The sequence below is a fragment of the Podarcis pityusensis genome, assembly GCF_964106645.2.
Source record: "Podarcis pityusensis genome assembly, chromosome: 17".
NCBI classification, from domain to species: domain Eukaryota; kingdom Metazoa; phylum Chordata; class Lepidosauria; order Squamata; family Lacertidae; genus Podarcis; species Podarcis pityusensis.
In genome coordinates, this window is record NC_138042.1 from 2505902 (window position 1) to 2529766 (window position 23865).

At 43.9% G+C, this 23865-nt stretch overlaps 1 protein-coding gene across 5 annotated transcripts; it reads left to right on the plus strand.

Annotated features, from left to right (window-relative positions):
* Positions 1 to 417: 417 nt before the first annotated feature.
* On the plus strand, positions 418 to 23850 carry FOXP3 (forkhead box P3). 5 transcript variants are annotated; one of them, XM_080987338.1, is made up of 11 exons: positions 419 to 729; positions 1441 to 1515; positions 4945 to 5116; positions 15723 to 15858; positions 17153 to 17261; positions 17346 to 17472; positions 18231 to 18297; positions 19067 to 19241; positions 20133 to 20209; positions 21633 to 21731; positions 23430 to 23850. In XM_080987338.1, exons 4-11 carry the CDS (start codon positions 15739 to 15741, stop codon positions 23685 to 23687), a joined length of 1032 nt encoding a protein of 343 aa, XP_080843464.1. In that variant the 5' UTR covers positions 419 to 729; positions 1441 to 1515; positions 4945 to 5116; positions 15723 to 15738; the 3' UTR covers positions 23688 to 23850. The 5 variants fall into 5 exon arrangements, with proteins under 5 accessions (XP_080843465.1, XP_080843466.1, XP_080843464.1 ...); XM_080987339.1 differs by lacking the exon at positions 4945 to 5116 and having other exon boundaries at positions 418 to 729; XM_080987340.1 differs by lacking the exons at positions 1441 to 1515; positions 4945 to 5116 and having other exon boundaries at positions 418 to 729.
* Positions 23851 to 23865: the final 15 nt, after the last annotated feature.

The window sequence follows — 23865 nt, forward strand, 5'->3', positions numbered from 1 at the left end:
CCGCGAGGAGGCAGCTGCCCACGGACGGGCCTCGAAGCCGCTGCCGGGACGCCCTGCGCCCGCCCGGGGCTGCCCAAGAGGGAAGGAGGGGAGCGCCCGCCGCTCCTTTCGGCCTCCCGCCCCCCCCCGCCATGCCACTCGCCCTCCCGTTAGCTGGATGCTCGAGGGCGGGGATGAAGAGGCTCCCGCAATGCCTGCTGGGGGGTGTAGTTTCAGTGGAAGGAGAACCAGTGTTTTTTCCCTTTTGCGAGAGGGGGCAGTTTAATTCCCCCTCGTTCCTTGAAGAAAGCGACGCTTCGGGTTGGTGTGGTTTTGGCATCCATGGTCACGCCAGGGCCGCTCTACATGCCTTGGAGGACTCTACTCTATGACCACCAAAGCGCGGGAAACTGGTCGAGGCTCTTCGCCGCTCGCCTCCGGCTCGGCAGGGCGGAATGAGAGGGGCAACGGGGGAGCTCTTCCTCTGTGGCATTTCTGCCCGCCGTGAGGCTGTTGGCGGCGTTTTGGGAGAGCCTGAGCTTCAGGCCCCGCGAGACGGGGAGGGAAGCTTCGCCTGCCTTCGGGGTTCTCCCTCGCTCGGCCCCCCCTGCGCCCCCCAAGCCGAGGGCCGCGGAGTTTCCCCCCTGGAAGTGAAGATGCGCCGCCGGGCTGCAATCCCTTTATTTTAAAACAAGCGGGGCTGCAATCTCTTCCCTGTTTACCTGGGAGTAAGCCCGAAAACGAACCGAGGTGGTTTTTTTTGGGGGGGGGGGGAGTCATGATTGTAGCTAAACCTGATTTGAAGGGTAGTGGCTGAGGGCTATTTCTTTTTGTGCTATATTTTGTTGTGCAAGTTTTTAGAGATTTCTCCCCCCCCCCAAAAAAACCCCATAGACACACCACACAGATTATCCCAGATCTTTCATCAGGAGCTGAAAGCTACTATCTCCTCATTGGTAAATTGGGATTCTTACAGGAAATTAAAGGAAACAAACAGTAACACATGCTTTGTATAACTTTCCAGAACTGGAGCTTTCGAGTGGAGCTCTTTGGGATTGTCCTGACTTTGGAACATGTGACTGGCTTCAAATCCCAATACAGTGGTACCTCGGGTTAAGTACTTAATTCGTTCCGGAGGTCCGTTCTTAACCTGAAACTGTTCTTAACCTGAAGCACCACTTTAGCTAATGGGGCCTCCTGCTGCTGCTGCCGCGCCGCCGGAGCACGATTTCTGTTCTCATCCTGAAGCAAAGGAGTACCTCTTAACCCGAGGTACTATTTCTGGGTTAGTGGAGTCTGTAACCTGAAGTGTATGTAACCGAGGTACCACTGTATAGCATTTCAGAAACCATAACCTTCCTTCCAGCAGTGTGTGTAGGTTCCCGTGTGAATTGGGACTTCCTAGTAATTTTAATATTATTATTATTGATTACATTTTTATGCCACGTTTTCTCCAAATAGGTTCAAGGTGGTGCACATGGTTCTCCCCATTTTATCCTCACAACAAGCCTGTGAAGTAGGTTAGGCTGAGAGATGGTGAGTGGTACAAGGTCACCCAGTGAGCTTCATGGCCGGGGGGGGGGGAGTGTCCAAAACTCTAGCCCAGGGGCCAGCAAACTTTTTCAGCAGGAAGCCGGTCTATTGTCCCTCAGACCTTGGGGGGGGGGGCAGACTAAATTTTGAAAAGAAAAATGAACGAATTCCTATGCCCCACAAATAACCCAGAGATGCATTTTAAATAAAAGCACACTTTCTACTCATGTAAAAACACGCTGATTCCCTGACCATCCATGGGCTGGATTTAGAAGGCGATTGGGCTGGATCCGGCCCCGGGCCTTAGTTTGCCTACCCATGCTCTAGCCACTATACCACTCTGGCTCTCAGTATAGTGAAATAAAATTGCCAGCACATTTGTAAAGCTAAGCAGGGTCTGGTATGGTTTCAAAGTGGATGGGGGACTGCATGTTGAGAATTCCAGCATAGCAGGGGGTGGACTAGATGACCCTATGGGTCTCTTCCAATTCCACAATTCTATGATTCTAAGTTTTGTGGGGTCTTTAAAAGACTGGCCAATGCATAAAGTATATTGGGCTAGTGTTGTTAATAAGTGTGTTAAGCTTTTTAATTAACCCTTTCTGAGGCTGCAAATAATTTTTTGTGTTAGGCAACTGTTCCGTTCAACCTCCACACGGGCTGCCCAGTCCACTGGGGGGGGGGCAGTGTACAAACTTGCCCTCCCCCGGGCACCAGCAACCCCAGCTATGCCACTGTCAACATAGACATTGAGTCCCTGTCAGGATAAAAAGACAGAATACTACTACTACTACTACTACTAATTTAGAAGGCTTCTAGTTTCGGCCTAACAAGGTTGTGGGGAATTAAACAAGGATGTACACTAGCTTGAGCTCCTTGGAGGAAAGGTGGGGTATAAATGCAATTAATAAATAACAAACAAATAATGAAAAAATAGAGAGAGTACACATACAAGTCTGCAAAGGCAGCACTGCGTTCCTCCTCCAAGGACCAATCCTAAAATATTCCAAAGGCACCTTAACACCTTAACTTAGCTACAAGGCACACTGGGAATTGTAGTTCTTTCTCCTTGATGAATTTCCTGCAGGGCTGATGATAGTCACCAAGGCAAATGTCCTTTACTCCCGGCCCCCCCCTTCATACTGTGGCTGTCAACAGGTGGCAGTTTTGTGCTGCGCGCCAAACATATGCAGGACTCAGCTCTATCACTGCCAGCATTGCCATGGTGCCTGACACCGGTGAGAGGGGGAAAACAAAGAAAAGTGCCAAAGCTTCCCTCACAAGTGTGAATTTGAGTCTTTGTGCTCTTGCTGGGAGTTAGCCCCTGGGGCTCAGACTGGCCAATACTTTCCTTAGACAAGCAGTTTTCCTTTGCCCATATGGTGGCCGTTGGTTGCCACCCTGGCACAAACCAATTGAGAAACAGGGTTTCCTCCATGGCACCACTGCCACATAGCCAGTGTTATCCTTTTCACTTAGATTTGGAGTAGGAACATAGAGATAAAATGGAAGAGAATGGCAGTTGCCGCTAGCGACACTTCGTTGGTACTTAGTAAGGGCCACCTAAAAAGGCCTTGAGGGCTGCATGTGGGAGGTGTTGGACCATCCTGTTTTACTCTGTAGTTGCCAAATCTGTCAACTAGGGCAGGCTCAAGACATTTTGCTGCCTGAGGCAGAGCAGCACATGGTGCCTCTCTCCCCAAAGTCAAGGTGCATATTAGTACCCACAACTGGTCAAATTATTTGGCACCCAAAACAGAACATCCCACAACAACCTCTCCTTGGGAGTAAATATAAAAGAATAATACATTACAAAACAACCATCTGCTGACCTTTCTTGACACACCCAGAATTATATGCCAGAGGCAACCACCTCACTTTGCCTTTGTAGAGCTGGCTCTGCAATCAACAATGCCTGAGATATTTTGGGATTGCATGTGAAGGGACTTTTGATGGATTTAATGTTCAAGACAATCCAGCATAAGGGGAGAAAGGAGTAGGGTGGCTACGTGTCTTCCTTAAAAGACAACAGTCCTGTTTGAAGAGGTCCTCTATCAAAAGAGCTGTCTGGTCAAGGAGCAATTTTAAGATAAATAACTATGGAAAGGGAAGTCGAGGCCTATCAGCAATTAGCACCTGGACAGCTACAGTGGGGTATATTATATTTCTGATTAAGAATTAAATTACCGTATATCAATTATTTCTAAATTGGAATCTTTCTCCTTTTGATAGGGATACCTTCCTTCTTCTTTGGTTAAGTACCATGTATATGGTCACCTTGCAGACAAACTATTTAAATAAGTACATTAGTAATTGGATTTTATTTTCCCCTGCCTTGGTGGTTTGATGCTGTTGTCAGTGGTGCTGTCAGAACAGGAGTTGCAGTGCCCTGCCCCCGCCCCTCAGGGTCATGAGGTTCAGGGTGGCTTTCAAACCTAAGGTGCTGGCTATGCACAAGTTGAAATACCAGTTAGAGTCCTCACTCATAAAACCATTAAGTCCTGAATCTAAAATTGCTTAACTGTACCACTCATGGAACTTTGTCCTATTTACCAGAGACAGATGCTTCCAGAAAATATAGTAAATCACTATTCCTATTTTGCTTATCAGTGAATACTTTTTAACAAATTATGTGTGCTGCCAAAATAATTAAAATATCAGGTTTCAGCCACTTTCCCCAAGTCTCTAGAAATTAAATATCTGGGATAGTATTTAAGTATGTTTTACTTAGAGTCATTAAAATTAATGAACATGCCTAAGTTAGGTCCATTAATTTCAGTGGCTCTTCTCTGAGTAAAACTTAGTTGAATACCATTCCTGGGAGTGAGGAGGTGGGGGGGGGGTTGCATCACTTCACTAGTGCACAAACCTGCTCATGCACACATGTGCACACTAAAGTATCATGCAGTTCACAGTTTGGCAGGTCAAGAGGCAGGCAGCTGAGGTGAATTTTGAAGCGTTGATACCACATTATAAGTAATACATGATTAAAAATATTCTACCATATACTGAATTGAAAGCAAATGCTCCCTTGGATTTCAAATCAGGGTAAATAAGCACAGAGGAGAAGCTTCACCAGTGCATGATGGTGGTTGAAGGATGTTCTGGCAGTGAGAAATGTGGAACTCATTCGTAAAAGTTCTGTGGGTCAGTGTTATTAGAAATGTTACACAATCAATTGTCCTTTTTATAGTTATATTTCCTCTAAATGGTCTAGTGTGATTTCTCCTGTGTATTTGTATAATTTTGTGTGACACACAAACTCGCATAACCCATATACCTACATTTCTGTGTCTGTGTGGTTAAGCTAAAGTCAGAGACAGTTCTGTTGTATTTGATTTCTCAAATGAGGAAAGAAAAAAATGTTGTTCTTGAGCAAAAGGGTAGGTTGACACAGACAAAAAGATCGAATTTTTCATAATTTCCATATAGTCAGAGGAGAAAAAGTACCTCAACCCTTGGTGATAAGCAGAGTACATAGAGAAATTGGGCTGTGACAAGGCCTGCCTGTGGCTTCCTCGTGATATAAATACTGGTTTGTTTTTGAGGATTCTTCACAATTTATCCATCTGCTGACCTCATCTGATCGGAAAAGCCCCAGGCGGTAAGTTGATTTGCTTTTCAGAATATTTGAGCTTGAAGGATTTGATAAAACCATTCTTTGCATTAGGAAGGGGGAGATACCATAAAATGGGATGAATAAAATCGTTGATTATAGTTCAATTTGGGTCAGTCTAGAATTATTAGACTATAAGCCGGTGAGATAGAGTCCGACCTCTGATTTGCAGCAGTCACTCTCTGGCTTGAAAATGAGCAAGGCCAGATTCTGTTATTTGTCCTTCTAGCAACGGAGTGGCTGAACGGACTATATTTTGTTAGACCTGAAGTTCACCTGTCACAGAACTTGAAGTGATGACATTGTTTTCTATTGAGGTGCATCACTTGGCTCAAGTTACTTTTAATATAAACCACTGGACTTGAGAATAGTAACTTCGCTTCTCCAGGGTATAGAATTTACACACCTTTTTTTTTTTCAGTGGCACCCCATCCAAATGAACCTGTTTATGTTCTCATTTATCTTGTGTACCTGCTAACACTGGTGCATAGGCTTGCAATGTCTATTGGGGTGGGAGAAATGTAACTCACTCAGCTTTGTTAGTTTTGAAATACTAACGAATATGGTATTTTGGAGCTAGGAGTTCATGGTGAATAGCAGGAGAAACAATAGACAAAAGGAAGTACTTCTTCACATCACACATAGTTAAGTTAGAGAATTTCCTACTACAATGTGTGGTGATGGTCCCCAACTTGGATTACTTTAAAGGGGGATTAGACAAATTCATGGATGATAAGGTTATCAGTGGCTACAAGCCATGTTGATGATGACCGTATCATCCAGCATGTATCATGCTGGGGACAAACAAAAGAAAAAGCTTTATAGAGGCATTCAATTGCTCAGCGCTGAAAACAATAATGATAAATGAAATCAACTAGCAAGACTGTTATTGTGTACTTTTAAACAAGCTTCTCCACAGATAGCAGTGATGGGCATTTCCATATGTACAAAAGGAGGTGTGCATAGAACATCCCTCTCTACTGAAGCCACTTGGAAATATTTTGCATGGTGAAAACTCAAACATAGAGCTTACTAAAGCCAATTCACATTTGCTTGATTGGGGCATTTTACTTTGGCTTAATCATTTATTGAGTTATACAACCTTTTTAGGAGTCTAAAGCGGGGGTAGGCAAACTAAGCCCCGTGGGCCGGATGCGGCCCAATCACCTTCTCAGTTTAGCCCACGGACGATCCGGGAATCAGCGTGTTTTTACATGAGCAGAATGTCTCCTTTTATTTAAAATGCATCTCTAGGTTATTTGTGGGGCCTGCCTGGTTTTTTATATGAGTAGAATGTGTGCTTTTATTTAAAATGCATCTCTGGGTTATTTGTGGGGCATAGGAATTCGTTCATTTCCCCCCTAAAAAAATATAGTCCGGCCCCCACATGGTCTGAGGGATGGTGGACTGGTCCACGGGTGAAAAAGGTTGCTAACCCCTGGTCTAAAGGGTATCTCTCTACCTTTAGGTATTTCTAAATGTATTTATTCCTCCACTAAATTTGAGTTAAAATGCTTGACAAAATGTTGTGACATACAACATCCCATATGGAATATTAATTATGGTTTCCTAAAATGGTATTATTAATTTGATTTTAGTCTCTCCGTCACCTTTTTCAATTTGTTGAGACTTTTAATTGTCTTGCCTCATTGCAACTTGAAAGGCAGATCAAAGGTAGGATGATATATACATTTTTAATTTACTATTGGATTTAGACATGAAGGAAGAGAAGGCAAGAAAAAAAGGAGGGAATTCACTTTCTGATATTGCAGCTCTGGGTGATTTAATATAAATTAGCTACAATTTGAGATGTGATGTAACAGTTCCTGCTGAAAATCTTGGAATATCTCAGTAATTTCTCTTGGTTCTTTGCAGTAACATATTGCACTCAGTAGTTTAATTGATCCACGTATTATATGCATCATATTTATTATATATCACAAATTGCCCTAGAGCATTGCTCCCCTACTTGACACCCTTCAGATATTTTGGATTATAGCTTCTATTAGTCTTAACCAGGAAGGCTGTTGGACCAGTTCAAGGTCTATTTAGACATGTACTTGTACATGTACTTGTATTGTCCCCACCTCCAGCTGGAAAGTCCATATGGGATAGCTAGAGCATTCAAGCAGAGGGGGCAAGGATCCTGAATACCTCAGTTCTACTCTCATACCAAGAGGCATGAGGGTAGAACTACACTATACGGTACATGCAACAATGTCCAATAAAAATGAATGGCCACTTCTATTAGAGCAAACTCTGTTGGAGTGGAGAAGATTGTGCTTAATTCTTGCCCAACCCTCTACTTTTCCCCACAATTCATTTCCACCAAACACTTACCTTAAAAGAGTTCCAGGTGCTTCCTTGCTTGTGGATGTGGATGGGTGGGTGGTGAGTTCCAACAGAAAAGTGACAGGTGTGGGGGCAGAGGGTGAAGCACTCCCTTCCCATTGCTGTTTCTCCTCCACAAATCTCCTACTGAAATGACTTTGCCGAAAATATAAGCTTTCAGTGAAGTTTTGTTATACAGTGTATAATATACACAGTTTTATATATAACATTGGTTAAGTTCTGACCTCAAGAAGGAAAATAATACGTATGAGGCAGCAATGGGCAATTAATAGATCATGGCCCATCTCTTCCAGACAAGAATTCCCAGCAAAAGTCAAGAGAACAATTGGATGGTTTTAATTGTAGACTAGAGGGGTTATTGCGTGCCAGGGGGGTGGGGTGGATACTGTTTCCATCGCATATAGAGAGAGATCCTACATCTCTCCCATTATATCTTCTGTCTCTGAATTGAGGGTGACTGCATAGCATCTCACAGCAAACTCTTTAGGAGTCTTCTAGATCAACCATCCCATATGATATAATAATAGTAAATTCAGATGGTGACTGCCAACATGACTGTAACCGAAATGGGGCCAATGAGGAAATATAGGAAGGTATCTGCACTCAGCAGGTTTGGTGGGAAACCAAGGTTTATAGAACTATAACAACCTTTTTTAAAAAAAGAGCTGGTTTGGAGTGTTGATTAGAGATAGACTATGACCTGTGAGACCAGGGTTCAGATTCCCACTGTGCCAGGAAGCCCATTGGATGACTTTGGGCCAGTCACTGACTCTCAGCCTAACCTACCCAACATGGTTGTCTGGGTAAAATGGAGAGAAGTATGTGTGCCACCTTGAGCAGTGGGATATAACTGCAAAAATAAAGAACAAACAAGGGAGACAACCACCCCCCAAAGACAACACAATAAGAACTGAGCATACTCAGCGCACACTGATTGTTGACTAATTTGGAAAACCCAAATGGAAATCTGGCGTGGGGTGGAATAGCCCACTGGGGAAGGGCATGACAGGTGCCTGGCTGACATGGGGGGGGGGTGAACTAGCATTTTTTTGAAGGTCCCTGTTATACTTCAGCATCTGTTTTTGGCCTTCATTAAATGTAATTTCTTGCCACTAATATAGAAGTTCAGAATGGCTGATAATTTAGATAAATTTGGTTTGCAGTTTCGATAACTGAATTAACCATCACACATTAGAAGCCAGTTGGTTTACTGTGCTTATCTCCTTGCTGATATCCCACATAAACAAAAATGCATCCATAAGGAGACACAAGGAGGCATGTTTGAGACTCAGAAACAACTTACATTGGAATAAAATCTCAATGGACATGGAATAACTGGCATTCGTTGATTATAGTCATAGCCATTAATGTGTGCCTATTTCCCTCACGTACCTATGATTCCCTGACAAGAGGGCTTGATTGCTATTCTGGGAATTGTAGTTCTGCGAGGGTACTAGGGGTCTCCTAACAATGCTTAGCATCCTTAACAAGCTCATTCCCAGGATTTTGGGGGGAAGCCATGACTGTTTAAAGTGGCATAATATGGCAGATGGGACCTATGTTTTTGGAAAGTGAGGAAGACCTACCCTTTTACTATTCTGTAACTTAAGAATTCTTAAAACAGATGGTTAAAGAAGGTTCAAATGCTTTAACTCTGTGTTAGTTGGGCCTGAGTGCACATTGTATGCTCGAGCTGGATATTTTTTTTAGTGGGCCATTGTATTTCCAACCCTCAGTCCACTAAAGCTACCATGTGAAGGGAATTTTTAACCTCACGGAAGCGGTTAGATGCTCAGTTTGACGTATAGGAAAGAACTCAGCATTCGGCACCAATACCATATGACGCACATACGCTGGGAACAGGTGTCAGCAATTTGAAACCCATTGTGGGGTGGCATTTTCTCCCCCTTTCTAGGAAATGAACATAGGCAAAGCTTACTGATAACAAGTAAGATGACATCAAAACAGGTTGAGGGAAGGGTGTGGCGTCTAGCGGTTAGAGGAAGGCTGAAGCGGGGGGGGGGGGAATCTTGATTGGGGGGGCGCTTTTTACACCGGCATACCAGCTAGAGGACTCTGTTGATGAGCACTATAAATGTTGTAGTAAATAATAATAATAATAATAATAATAATAATAATAATAATATATTCCACTGATAACTCATGGATATACTAGTGTTGTGTGCGCCGCAATCTCTGAGCAGCAGTGAAAGACTTTAGGGGTTCCAGTGCCCACCTGAGGTTCGGTTTTCTTTGAATGAAGCTCAACAGAAACTACACATACTGTATCTACAATCTGAGCACAGGGTGGAAGGCTCGAGGCATTGACACTCCAACAGATCTTGTTTTCCTATTAGGTTTCCATTTCCAGAGATCCTACAGCTTCATCCAAACTCTCTCATACATTGGCCCTGGCTATTGTTCTCCTTCGTACAAGATGATGTTGTGGCTGGTCAGGTGACAGGGTGAGGAAAATGCCTACTCCCCTCCTGGAGAACATCATGAACCTAGTTGTCTCTCTGGTAGCCTGGCAACCCTTTTAGTTGTGCAGTTAGGAGTGCTTACCTGAGTCAGCTACACCATTAACCTAACAAAGAAACTGGGTAGACCAGTTCAGTTATTTCTTGAACAGGCCTTCATTTTGTAGCTACAAAACCACTGGCTTGGTTGGGGGGCCATGGGCATCATCCAAACCAATCCCTGAGTCCTATAATACTATTTTTATTGTGTAGTCCTTAGGAAGCATGATATGTAAATGCCGCCTGTCAATAGCACTTCCGGATTGGAGCTGGACTAACCAATGCCTCATCCAAATTCCTCATCCAGTTCATCTCTACAGTGCCTAAATGTAGTAGGCTGGTTTTGTACCCTTCTGTCCGCCATGCGTGCAACCCAAGCGACTCCAGTAGCCCCATGAAGGGATACAGAGATCTCACACTACGACTTCACAGCACTTCCACAGACCTGTAGCTCCTAGGATTCTTGGAGAGGCAAGCCATGTCTGCTAAACCAGTCTCAAACTTAAAATGCCCTTAGTCTAATAGGGTTAAATTTATGGTACAGTCAAATCTTGTCCATAGCTGTTGCTGAAAAATCAACTCCAAAATTAAGGTACAGTAGAGGACAATCAAAAAAAGATTTGTTTTCAGCTATATGGCAGACAATTCTGTCATTTAAACAGTGGCAACAATGTTCAAACGCCTCCAGTGAAACGGATTTCTTAGTAACTCTTCAGCTTCAAGTGAGAATATCATTAAGACCCCAAGGACAACACTCTGATACTTACAAGTAAAACAAATATTTTAAAAGAGCATGATACTACCTTCCAATATCAATGTTATTTTTCCAAGGGATTGTGATGCAATTACCCAGATTTGTATATTTGTGTGTGTATGCATGTTTAATTTTAACTAAATTGCATTCCTCCTTTATTTCCTTATTGCTTATATGTTATTGAATTATATCCATTTGATTAAATAAATAAAAATATATACTAAAATATATAGCTAAAGTAATTAACTGTGCTGGCAAAAATTTAAAGTGCTGCTGGCAGGCATTTAATTTCATATTCTGTGTTGGAAAATTTTAACTGCCAATGATTTTTTGAATTGTGCTCTATAGTATTGTTGTGTTTTGATGTTTTATATGTTTTGTTTTCTTTAAAAAATGGAGCCCCATGTTATGGCCAAGAAAGGCATTAAACATTTCCCATAATCATCTCTTCAGAGAAAACCCACTGAGCTAAATGGACTAACATTAGTTATGTCTATTGATTTCAGTGGGTCTCCCTTCTGTAAGACCAGCATTGGACAAAACACCTTTTCAAAAGGATGCACTTTTCCTCAGCATCTTCAGAAACCTATTCTATTATACTTAGGTGTTTGTTTACTTGACAGGTGCTCCTTTCCCCTCAAATCATTTCATTTTACATAAAATATCAATTCATAGCATCCCCCGCCAGTGCTTGGGGTGGACCAAAGTTGTTGAGCTTTTCTTAGGGCAGCCAATTTCAGCCAGCGCCCAATATACCCGGCTACCATCACGCTGCCCTCAAGCTCCCCTGCTGCCTGGAATCCCACCCCCAGATGCACAGCAGCCACCATGCCACCCTACAGACCCCCCTGCCACTCTAAGCCCACCCACCTACCCCTGGCTAACTACGCTACTGCTTGACGTCTCCCAGGCTTCTGTTGCCTTTTGGCAGAACAAAGGTGTTAGTCCTTTTGCAAGCAAACTATGGCCCAGTGGGAAGATGTTATGTCAGCTAGTGATACAGAACAGTTTCTTATGCCCACTACTCCCTTTAGTCAGCACTGTTTGTTGCCAATGCACCAAATGTGGAAGATATAGAAGCACAATATGCATACATAAAGACATTTAAGCAACTGTGTGTGCGTGTGGGAATCTGGGAAATCTAGTGTGCTGCTCCCTAGTGGCCACCCGGCCGTAGTAACCACCAAGCAGCAGGTTCTTTGGATCTCAGCAAATGGAGGGCAACATACGTACACTTAGGCAGCAGAAGCCACCTTTATTAACAATTATAATAATAACCATAGAAACAGAAACAGGTGCTAATATACAAAACAAAGATAATTAAAGGACATTAGCAGAGAGGCAGATTAACAATATAGAATAAAGTAATAACTAACAAAAACTATAAAGCCAATAATAACTAATATAAAATATAGGCAATAAGCAAAGATTTTTGGTGAGAGAAATAATAACAGATATAGTCACAAAATAGTTTCAGCTTCACATCTTCCCCAGCCCTTGGAAATCTCTGGGGCTTCAGGCAGGCAGGCAGTTCTAACTTAGGCTCAAGAGCCTTGTCTTCACCCTCTGGAATGGTTCATATCAAGAGCTCATTGAATTGATGGAGTTGGGGCCTTATATAGTGTCCTGGAGCAGCTTCCCAGTGTTTCTGCGGCAGGTGTTCATGTTGGAATCCCTTTCCCATCCTTTGAAGTCAAAGTATGAGCTGGCTCAGAGCAAAGCCACTCCTTTCTTTCCCATGCCTGTAGCTGCGTTCCTTATCTCAGTGACTATATATGGAAATAGAAGCTAAATTGAAAAACAGGAGCACCATCTACTGGCTGTTTCCCTGGCAATACACCTAGCTGGAGAAGTCTTCTCAGGTGCATGTGCAGGGGTGTTTAAAAGCATGTGCATATGCCTATTTTACTTACTATGTGTTTCCTGAGTAGTTCTTGCAGCACTGACAATCTGCAGCACTGATCTTTTCATTTCCCTGCCATGCTCACTGTCTGTTACTTATTTGGGGGGTTAGATGGCATGGGCATAAAATAGATTGAGATCTACAGGTAAATTTCTGGGTGACTCTGTAGTTCGACACACATCTCTGACTCTCAGTGGAGTAATCAGGAGTGGATTTCCATGTGGAAGCGAAGAACCCTGAGGAATCAGGCCAATGGCTCACCTAGTGCTCCATCCAAGTCTTACAGTGACCAATGGGAGGCCTATGGGAAACCTGCAAGCTGAACCTGAGTTCAACAGCACTTTCCCTTCTTGCAGTTTACAGCAACCAGTATTGAGAATGATGATGATGATGCCTCCAAGAGTAGAGGTGAAGCAAAACCATGGCTAGTAGCCACTGATAGCCTTACCCTCCCTGAATTTGTCTAATCCTCTTTTAAAGTCATCTAGTTGGTGGCCATCACTGTGGGAATGAGTTCCAGACTATGGAAGATGGACCTCTTTCATCTGTCCTGAATCCTCCAACATTCAACTTTGGATGAATTCTAGTGTTATGAGAGAGGGAGAAAAACTTCTCCATTCCATGCATAATTTTATACACTGAAAATAATCTCCTTGGCTCAGAATTTTTAAGTGTGTGCTTTTTGCACTGGCTGTTTGGTACTCTCATAAAAAAGCCTGCCTGAAGTCTGTCGTCCCTTGCTCTAAGAGACGACTGGTGTCTCCTTTCTCTATTGTGGCACAGCAGACTCTGGACATTGGCTGCGGGCTGCTGTATGAACCAGGGACTAAGTCATATAGCATATGGGCAAAAGTTGTCCTCTTGCGCCACAGACACTATATTATCATATAAACCTCCTGATGCAGCAGGAGACAAGACAGCTGCAATTCCTCATGACCATTCCCTTTGCAGTACTGTTGTCCCCCTTCCCTCACCTGCAAAAATCCAGGTGTGCCACGCTGCAGATATAATGGAGAGAGATGGCAAAACTAGGTTCCTGCATTGGCTCTTGGTTTAACGGATTTAAAGGCTCATGTCTTCCATCAGTCTTAGCTAAAAGGCAACCATAAGACATAATATCACTTATTGCACCAGGCTGGGTAGCAAGCTATACCCATGCACCTGTGCAAAAGCATATGTGGGCAATCTTATCTGTCCTGAGAACAAAAGCTACTATTTGAAATCTATGTCTGAGAAGTAAGTCCTATTGAACTCAGAAGAGACTCAACTCTTGGCAAATATGTTTACCTGCCAAACTGCTTCTACAAATGATGTTTAAATATGCTGGGACATTTCCTTTGGTTTTGCTGCAATTTGAATTTAAAATTTGCCTTGCCCAGAATACTAAACATAGCTGCAATCCTAGGAGTAAACCCCACTGAACTCAGGGAGACTTACATCTGAGATGACGTTTATAGGAGTCTCTAGAGCTGTAGTTCTGTCTCCCATTTTCTATCCTGCTTTAACAACATTCACACAAGTGTTGCCTTCCATATTAGAATGGACTCTTCTTAAGTCAATTATGTAATAAACACAACCATATTTATGTCCTTGGTGAACATATAAAATCTCTCCCATTCTTTGGACCCTTTCCTCATTCCTGGTTGAAAAACATAGCCTATTACTTTCCCTTGGATTTATCCTGTGTGTGTCCCAAGTCTCAACCACTCCTCCCCAGTTGTTACCCTGTATATTTCTCTTGAATGGGGAGGCACCACCGAGATTTCAGTTATGATCTAGGCCAGGAGACAGCAAACTTTTTCAGCGCGGGCGGGGGGGGGGGCGGTCCACTGTCCCTCGGGCCTTGTGGGGGGCCAGACTATATTTTGGGGGGGAAAGTGGGGGAGAAAGAATTCCTATGCCCCACAAATAACCCAGAGATGCATTTTAAATAAAAGCACATATTCTACTCATGTAAAAACACCAGGTAGACCCCACAAATAACCCAGAGATCTAGGCAGATCTTTCTGTTTATGCATTGTTAGTTACAACAATAATATTTTTTCCCCCAGCAGTTCCTTTGCATTTAGCAGAATTTGGAATATTTATTATAATTTTAGCAAATTAGGGAAGAAGGGGTGGAATATATTGAAACACAAAGGGCGACGGGGAGCTGGTTGTCATACAGAGCACTTTGTGTTCTGTGTGAATAAACTTTACCCACTGAGTACTACACTATTCTGTTTATAAGCTCTCTGTAATCACAGTTTGTAATTTATTTATTTCATTCATATTTATATGCTACTGTATCATAAAAATATATCACAGTGGTTTACAACAATACAAAACCATAAAACCATACAGTAATGTTAGAAGAATTTTAAGGTCTTGTTATAAGAAAATACTGCTCCTTTTCCCTTATGGGGTATCCAAGAGCCCGTATAGAGTCCTTAAGTAGGTCCCCTATTGGAAGGAGAAAATAACAGGCCACCCAGAGAATATTGAGAAAAAGGGCAGCTAGTAAGCCTGATCTTTATTAACTGTTGCAACAGGGTGCTCACTATCACACGCAGGAGGCAGGAGGACCCAGAACAATGGTGTGCAAGCCCTATATAGACTTTTCACACTGCCCACCCTGTCTACGATGCAGGGGTTCAAAACATTACACTCCAAGAGGATCCTGTTTCTCCCATTGCTGCTGGATGCAAAAAGAAATCAAGAATGCTCAGCTTGCTGTGTTTAAGACTGCACTCCTATTTCCTCCTTACCCACATCATCCCCAGCTGTAATCATTAAAACAACTGCTCTCCTTCCAACTCTAAAACTCCACTTGAAAAGCTTTTGTCCTTCTAACTAATTATGAGTGGAGAGAGAGGCCTCTCCCATTTGCCCTCTGGCACAGCGCCACCCACTTTGTCCCACTATTAACTCATATTTAGTGGGCTATTACCAGGCTGGCTCCTGGCTTGTATTTTAACATGCTAAATCCAGTGTGTGACACCCAGGAATTTGAAGGGAGTCCAGGAACTCCACAAACTCAACAATACCTTTAATGAGAAATTTAAATTTCATGAAATGTTATTGCAGGCATTCCTCATTCCTGATGCCTGGCTCCAAGCCATCCTCCAGTCCACCTCCCCGTACTCTACCACAGCCCAGTCCAAGAAGAGGTGCTCAGATGCGGCCAACAGTGTTGACTTGTGCTGCACCACGCAAGCAAGAAGTAAGTTGGTGGGGAGTCAACCCCACTCATAGCAAGTGCCAGAGGTTGTCCTGATCAGACAGTTGCCAAGGTGTACCTGTTGGGATTTTGGTAAATATACTGCTATAGGCCACTTCAGTCTCTGCCAAGCAGCAGCAAGAGATTCCAGGGGTTTGGCACTTAACCAGGGTTTGTACTTCCTTGGAAAGAGGAGGCACAGCAGAAACAAGTGCCTTTAAGAAATCTGGTATATTCACACACACTGCTTTTTTTCTAACAAAGTGTTTAGGGGTACTGTCATTTTTCTACTCATATTGAAATATTGCCCCTCAATGAGACCAAACAGATTCACAAAATGTTTAGAGGTATGCATACCCCTGCGTCTCCCCAGAAAAAAATCACTGTTCACACATATTTACTGTATTTTTCACTCTATAAGACACACTTTTTCACCTCCAAAAATTAAGGGGAAATGTGTGTGCGTCTTATGGAGCAAATGCAGGCTCCGTGGCTTCAGCGATAGCGACACGAAGCCTCCGAAGCACAGAGGGAGCACTCCCACCACACTCCGGAGGCTTCTCACTCTCTAGGCTTCAGGTTCCTTTCAATGAAGCCAGGAAGACTCTCCTGGTTTCAGCGAAAGGAACCCGAAGCCTCCAGAGTGCAGCGGGAACTCCCGTTGTGCTCCGGAGGCTTCGCGTTGCTTTTGCTGTTTGTTTTAATTCTAATAATAATAATAAATTTTATTTATACCCCGGCCGAGACTGGGCTCAGGGCGGCAAACACCAAATATATAATACATTAAAAACACAAAATCAAGCAATTAGATTTAAAATACAATTCAAAATCACATTTAAAATCAAAATAAAATTAAGTGGGAACCCACAAATCATAACTGTAGGTGTAAGGAATTAAATGTTCACCAGGCCCGGCCACCCGTGCTGGTCCCATATGGGCCAATAGAAAGAACCAAGGAGGCCACTTACACACGGGGTCCCATAGAAAGAAAGAAGGGGGTCAGACAGGGCCCAGACCAAAGGCCCAGTAGAACAGCTCTGCCTTGCAGGCCCTGCAGAAAGATTCTGTGGTAAAGAGCATGTTTTCTAGAAGAAAGCTGCTGGACAAATGCAAAACTGCTTGGATCTGTGCCTAGAAATCACAGGACAAGTGGAAAAACTATTCCAACCTAGGACAAGCAGAAATGTGGATGAGCACTAAGATTCATGGAAGTCTTGGGTTATCCCTATCTTAAAGACTCCAGGAGGATTCACAACTGAGATTCCTGGATTTCATTTGACTCTCTTGTTTTCCTCAGGTCACTCACACAGATGGCAGTGAACTGCCCCTTGTCGTCCTGCCCCCTTCTGGGTTGTTACTACCCCAGGGAGCCCATTCAGCAAGTTCAGGCCCTGCCCCACCCCACAGTAAGTAGAGGCAGGGGAAAGGATGGCATTTGTGAGTGGGAATATAGCAGCTTCCCTACCTATTCTTGTCTCCCTTTGTTTCAGGGAACAACACTGAGAAATGGGACTGGGTTCAGTTCCCAGCCCCCCCTGCACTCCATCCCAGAGAGAGGTCCCCTGCGAAAGGAACACCTATGGACAACACCCCTTGCTTTCACAGCCATGAGGAAAGGTGAGCTGTCCGACTGCCCTGAATACCTCTTTCGAAACCACAAGTTTCTGGTACCAAAAGCACCCCTACTAGATGCCTTAATTTTTTAAGAAGGTAAACAGGTCTATACCTCCCATTGCAGTTTGCTTTATTAAATATATTATTCAAATGTATACAAAAAATCATACCCATTACAAAATATATTTTTATAATACGCTGAAATAAAACAGGATAGCTCAGTTGGTAGAGCATGAGACTCCTAATCTCAGGGTCGTGGGCAAAAGTGGATGCCCCTGCCACACCTCCTGTGGCGTTACTAGAGCCACTAAGTGATGGAAGTAAGAGAACCCCCTCTGCCCACAGCAGCTGCCAAATCAGAGTCCCGTCAGCAAAATACAGAGACCACACTGCAAACAGGCACCTCTAGCTTGGTTAAAATATTTTGTTTGCTAAGGGGAGAGGGGTCTTGGGTAGGCCAAGGGGCGTTATGCTTCGATGTAGTACTTTTTGGACCTGTTGAACTCCTGTAGTTTGCATTCTGCAAAGCTCCAGTTAGTTTCATTTTGCATTCTTGTTACATAGCAATAAAGGACAGTTATGTTTGAGAGGTCTGCTTCCTTCTGATATGCTTTCCTGTTACCCCAACACAACAAAACACAAAACCAGGATTTTTGTAGGATGGGCCTGAGATTGCAAGCAGCTCCTCGGCATTGTCCCTGGGAGAAATCAAGACAGCTGAACCTAGTGGCTGAATGTCTCGGACTTGTTTTCTCTTGCAGAGTCATGTGCAGAATGCGCAGAGAGTGGCTGGTGCAAGAAGAATTGGTGAACAAATTAGCTCTGCAGGTATGGACAAAGTTGGCAGGTGGTGGGATGAGGGAGGGGGGTGGACACTGACACAGTCACTGTGAAGGAAGCCTGCAGAACAGAGAGCTTGCTAGGCGTATGGTCCTCCAAGTATAGCATCTTATGTAGCCAAAATGGCAACACTCACACACAAGAGGGAGCAAGATTTGGGAAGTACGTACAGTAAATCTTAACATCTTGTGGGGGAACCTCTCAAATGACCCAGTTTGGGCTGAGCACATGCTCAGTAGGTATGGTGGGGTGAAGAGGGAGGGGAGTGGAATAGAATGGAATGGCTGGGAACCTGAACAGCAGCATCCCACTATTTTGTTGTGGGTCCCACTAGTTAGCATTATTTTCCCAAAGCCATGAGTTTTTCCAGAGCTGGTGTGTGGAGATTGCATTTAGGTGAAAAAGGAGCAAGAGGAAAGCAAGATTCTTTTTTAAAAAAAGAAATGGCAAGTGAATAGTAGACAACCGCAGGTTGGGGAGAGAACAATGAAGTCTTCTGAGGAAGCAAAAGCTCAGTTTGCTGAATCAGAGAGTTTTCAGCAGGCATGGCCACTGCTGCTTTCTGAAACAACAACAAAGGCAAAACTTGCTCTTTAAAAAACAATGAAAAGATTTTCCAGACCCTTTGCACTCTGTCCCTTGTTCAGCGGAACTTACATCCGATTGATAACCTAGGCTATGACTAAGCAGGAGGAGACATGCGTGGTGCATCTAGAAACTGATTGTGCTTTCTTCTCCACCTTCCCCCATGATCTAGCTGGCACAAGAGAAGCAGAAACTGTTAGTAATGCGCGCAGAGTTGGCACCTGCCTTCCTTTCGCAGCATCCAGATGCACCAGTGCCAATCATTTCATGCCAGTCTGAAGGGCCAAGGAATGAGTTTGAGGGTTTGGAATGCCACTCTAACAGCCATGGAGCCCACCTCTGTTCAGGTGAGAAGTGTTGGTGGAGAATGGAGGCCAGGTTCCATCCCCTTCACTAAGCTCTAGAAATGGATGGCACATTCCAGCCATTAGATTTCAGGAGTGGGCATGAAATATAAAATTCTGTTGTCTGTTTAGGGTGTGGGGAGGGTTGTCGGAGCCACAACAGGGTTGCAGTGATTGAAAACAATGCCAGTTTCTGAGAAAGGAAATGGGAACAGTTCAGGAGTAATTCTAGCCACACACAGTGGAAACATCAGAGTCCATGCACTGAATTTCACACCATGTTTTACTCTTAGCCATTCAGGTGAGTCAGTTAGCATACCATCTCACCTCTGCTTGGGGTTCTTGGAGCGCTCTGTGGACTAGTAATGTGTATTCCTATTAAAGGGCATGCCCATATTATCAGTCCCTGGTAACATCATATAGAGACCTTGACAATGCTAAGCTCGATTCATGGATGTCCTGGACAGTCAGAATGGAATCATCTGTGTTCTACGGTCCTCCTTGAACAAGAGGACAAGAGCAACAAAGGGGTAATATGGCACCCATTCCATTTTGAAGCTGATTTGAGGCTGGCTTGTTGTCATGCTGCCTCAGTTTGACAGTTAGAAGTGAGTAAGCATCCTAAAATCTGAGCCTCCTGCCATTTAGATGCTGCATCTGAAGGCTTGATACAAAGAAATGTCCCTGAGCATGAGCAGAGTGCCCTTTCCCACAAGTCGCCACAGTCAGTCTTGACTGCTGTAGAGTTAAGGGATCTCACACAGGTTTGAAGTCTGCCATTTAGGAAAGAGTGTCTTGGCTGACTGGGCTCTCAAGCAGAAGATGATTTGGAACCAGAAATCTCCAGCAAAGAATTGCTCCTACTAACACCTCCAGCCTCATTTCTGTCTACAGAGAGAAGCCCCAGCATAGAATATTACCGTCACACTCTCAACCGCCCACCTTTCACGTACGCTGCCCTTATTCGTTGGGTAAGTTATTTAGCAAAAGGTAAATACGAAATCCCATACATATAGGATACAACTATATTTTTTAAATGCTATGCAGCTTTTTACCAGATCAAAACCCCAAAATATGAATGTTGTTTTCCTGATTGAATGTCCTTGCACTAGGCACCATTCTTGTTGCCCCTATATGCTCTTGCCTCCCTTCTCTACTTCCTGGCTTCAGCAGCACTATCCTTTCCCCACAAACCTCTTCCTTCTCTGTACTCAGTTGCCTTCCACTTGTGTCTGTTTCCTGTAGCCAACAACTTTCTGAAAAGTTCACTGTGTGGTTGCAACACACCCCTAAAGAATGGGATGGGGAATCTGGCCCTCCAGATCATCCCATGTGAAAAGAACCTATGGGTCTTGGTGGGCACAAGCCTGACATGAGTCACAAGCTTAATTCCCATCATTCCTGCCTACTGGCTATGCTGTCTGAGGTTGGTGAGAGTTGGAGTCCATCAACCCCTGGAGGACTTCAGGTCACCTCTATCTGCATTGACAGAAAAAGTTCTACCTGGATCACTAAGCCAGTGAGGACTGAAGGGCATCTAAAGGGTCTTTCGGTTTGGGTTTTTAAAAAGCCCATTCATCTGATCACATACTTCACATGGAAGTGTAATTAGTGGCAAGTGGGGGATTGTGCAGGGCTAGACCTAGCTGTTAGCAACTCAAGCAGCTATTTTAGGCATCAGTACTTTAAGAGGTACAATGACAGGCATATGTCACACATAGAATGCTTGGCCACAGCTCTCCAACAACATACAAGTGTTGAGTTGAGCCTAGTACCCACTGGGGCCCACTTCCAGCGATGTGCATGGCAGCTGTCAGAGAAAACAAAACATTTCAGCCTACCCTTTGATTCAGGCTCCATAACTTACTGTACAATGCTCGCATGGGCTCTCAAAAAGCAGGGGTTGCCATCTTTCTTGGGCTAGTGAGCATCTTTAGAATTCTGAGCATGCATCACATGGCTGCAATGCACACCTGGCATAACCCAAAGTGGCTGCCACATCTCAAAGAGCAGAAAAGGGTGTGGGCATCTGCATCAGTCACCATCATACTTGCTCAGAGAGTGAGGGGTGCTCTTTTCACCTCTCCTTTGTTCAGAAGACAGTGCAGCCAGGAACTGAGCAGGAAGAACAAACAGTCCTTTCTGCATTGTGGATTCTTGAGGTGTTATTTACTGAGGCCTTTTACAGCCACCATAGGGCATAGTTGTGGGTACATAGGTGAGCCCTGTGCCAGGCACACTGAACCTCCCTCCCTCCCATCACCTTCCACATGCATCCAATTTAGCACAACAATACTGGGAGCACAGAAGGCCCTTTTGTTGCTTTTCAAGAAGACGCTGAGATACCTTTGCCTCAAAACCAGGCTGTTAACCATACCTGCCTATTACTTGCAGGCCATCTTACAATCTCCTAAGAAGCAGCTCAGCCTGAGTGAGATTTATCGCTGGTTTAACAACTTTGGCTACTTCAGGCACAATGTAACCACCTGGAAGGTAAGGGGATCCCATTCTTAAACTGAGAGTCAAGGGGCAGCCTCATCTGAAAGAGCAGAAGAGGCAGATAACAGGCGGGGGGATATGGACAGAGCAGGATGAAATGTCCCTCTTTTTAGATTGAAATCTCAACTACTGAGCAAGTGAGATCGGAACCCCCAAGTTTAAAAATTAATTTTTAAAAATCAAAAGGACTTTGATGTGTACACTTTGCAGAATTGGAAACACAAATGAATGGACAGAAATGAATGGTGAAAAATGTGGGACAGCACTTTATAAGTATTATAATAATAATGAACAGACTGAGAGAGGTGAGTTTTAGAACCTTGCCTCAGAAGCACACCCCACCCTGTAACTCTCAAGAGATAATAAAGGTATTTGATTCTCTATTGCCCAAGAAACCATGGGGAAGGCTGATGGCTTAGTCCTAAGTACCCTCAGTAGAAAATCTTCAAGTAGACTGATCTTGGTTAGCTGGAACTATGACTCAGTAGCCTGGTTTGCACATAATGCTAAGCCAAGCGATGGCTTTTGTGTTAATGAGCAAGCTTGCTGGTACACAGTAATAAAATGGCAGCCTCTTCACTCCTCTCTTGCTCCTGCAACACTACCTGGAGCCAAGCCTTAGTTTAACTTAGCATTATACGCAAACCCAGGCTCATTGTTTGTCTCTCTTCAAACAAATCATGTGCTTTAAACAAGGTTTGTTCTTGGCTTACTGCTCATGGTTGGTTTGGCACAAGACAAGCCACAAGACTGAAGTCACACAGAATGTTATGTCAAACTAAGGCTTGGCAGTGCAGGAGGACAAAAGTGGCTACAGTCTTCTTACTGTGCATCAGCACACTTGCATGTTGACACTAAGCCAGGGGTTCCCAAAGTGTGGCCCATGGACTGAGTTTCATTCAAGTAGCCCACGACATGTCTGCAGATTTGCTGTTAAAGACAGGAAATGGCTCCCCTATCCATCAAATAGTCATAATGATTTTTAATTGTATTCCATTGGTTCTCTTATTTCTTAGACTGTTTGAATTTGAATTCCATAGAATTTAAATTGCAATACATAGAATCATACAATCATAAAATTTTAGAGTTGGAAGGGACCCCAAGGGCCATATACGCCAACCTGCTGCAATCTTAAAATGTGGTCCCCCATTCAATTATTCAATTCAAACAATACTGGACCTTGCTTAGCTTTGCAAATGTGCTAGCAGTTTTATTGCTGCACCACTACAATAAATACCATATAAAAATGTTCTTAATAAAAGAAGCAATAAAAACACAATGCCTTACCATTGTTAAAACAGAAAATAAATAATTAAGACCCTAAGCAAAGCTCAAGCCCTCTATGGGAGGAAAAAGTTTGGGAAGCACCCACTAAGCCACAGCATACATAGCTTAGCATTTGGGGCAAACTGAGGCAGTATAAGATGGCTTGTTTATTTTACTGTATATTCCTGGGATCACAGTGTTTATTGCAGATGAATACATTTCTATTCATTTCTATAGCAAGTACTTTATAAAATATTAGTTCTAGAACGCCATAGAGCAGGGTTAAGGGGCTGAAGATCCTGCTAAGAGGGTTGAGGGGCACCTGAGGGAGGGAGACTTTGGCAGAGGGACAAGAGTTAAGTCGGGGTAAAGGAGAAGGCGGGTCTAATGGCCAGGGCACCCTACCCATCTTTTCTCAACCAACAGAATGCCATTCGACACAACCTGAGCTTGCACAAGTGCTTTGTGCGTGTGGAGAATGTGAAAGGAGCCGTGTGGACGCTGGACGAGTTTGAGTACCAGAAGAAAAGGAACCAGCGTTACTCCACTTATTCACACCCATATCTGGACAGCCAAGAAGCAGCAGCAGGGTCTTCTGCAACCCAAGAGAGACTGGGCCAGCCAAGAACAGAAAGGCGCACCCACCACAGGCTGGAGTCCTCTCCGCACTTTTTGTTTCCTTAGGGACCATGTGCTGAAGGATCACAGTGCAGACTTCCCCCTGCAGGCGGCCTGGCAGCGAGTGTGTGTGTGTGTGTGTGTGTGTGTGCACATGCCCCCCCCCCCCGAATCAAGCTGGCTTCTTATAGCCACCAGCTTTCCTCAGCATGCACACACCAACCCACAACTGAGCCTGCTTCCA

What these genes read in the sequence shown, in the direction of transcription:
- FOXP3 (XM_080987337.1), top strand. Translation starts at nt 15,688, where the DNA reads ATGAGAAATTTAAATTTCATGAAATGTTATTGCAGGCATTCCTCATTC. An exon ending in AGGCCCTGCCCCACCCCACA is followed by an intron (nt 17,262 to 17,345) that starts GTAAGTAGAGGC and finishes CCTTTGTTTCAG; the next exon opens with GGAACAACACTGAGAAATGG. An exon ending in ACGCTGCCCTTATTCGTTGG is followed by an intron (nt 20,210 to 21,632) that starts GTAAGTTATTTA and finishes TATTACTTGCAG; the next exon opens with GCCATCTTACAATCTCCTAA.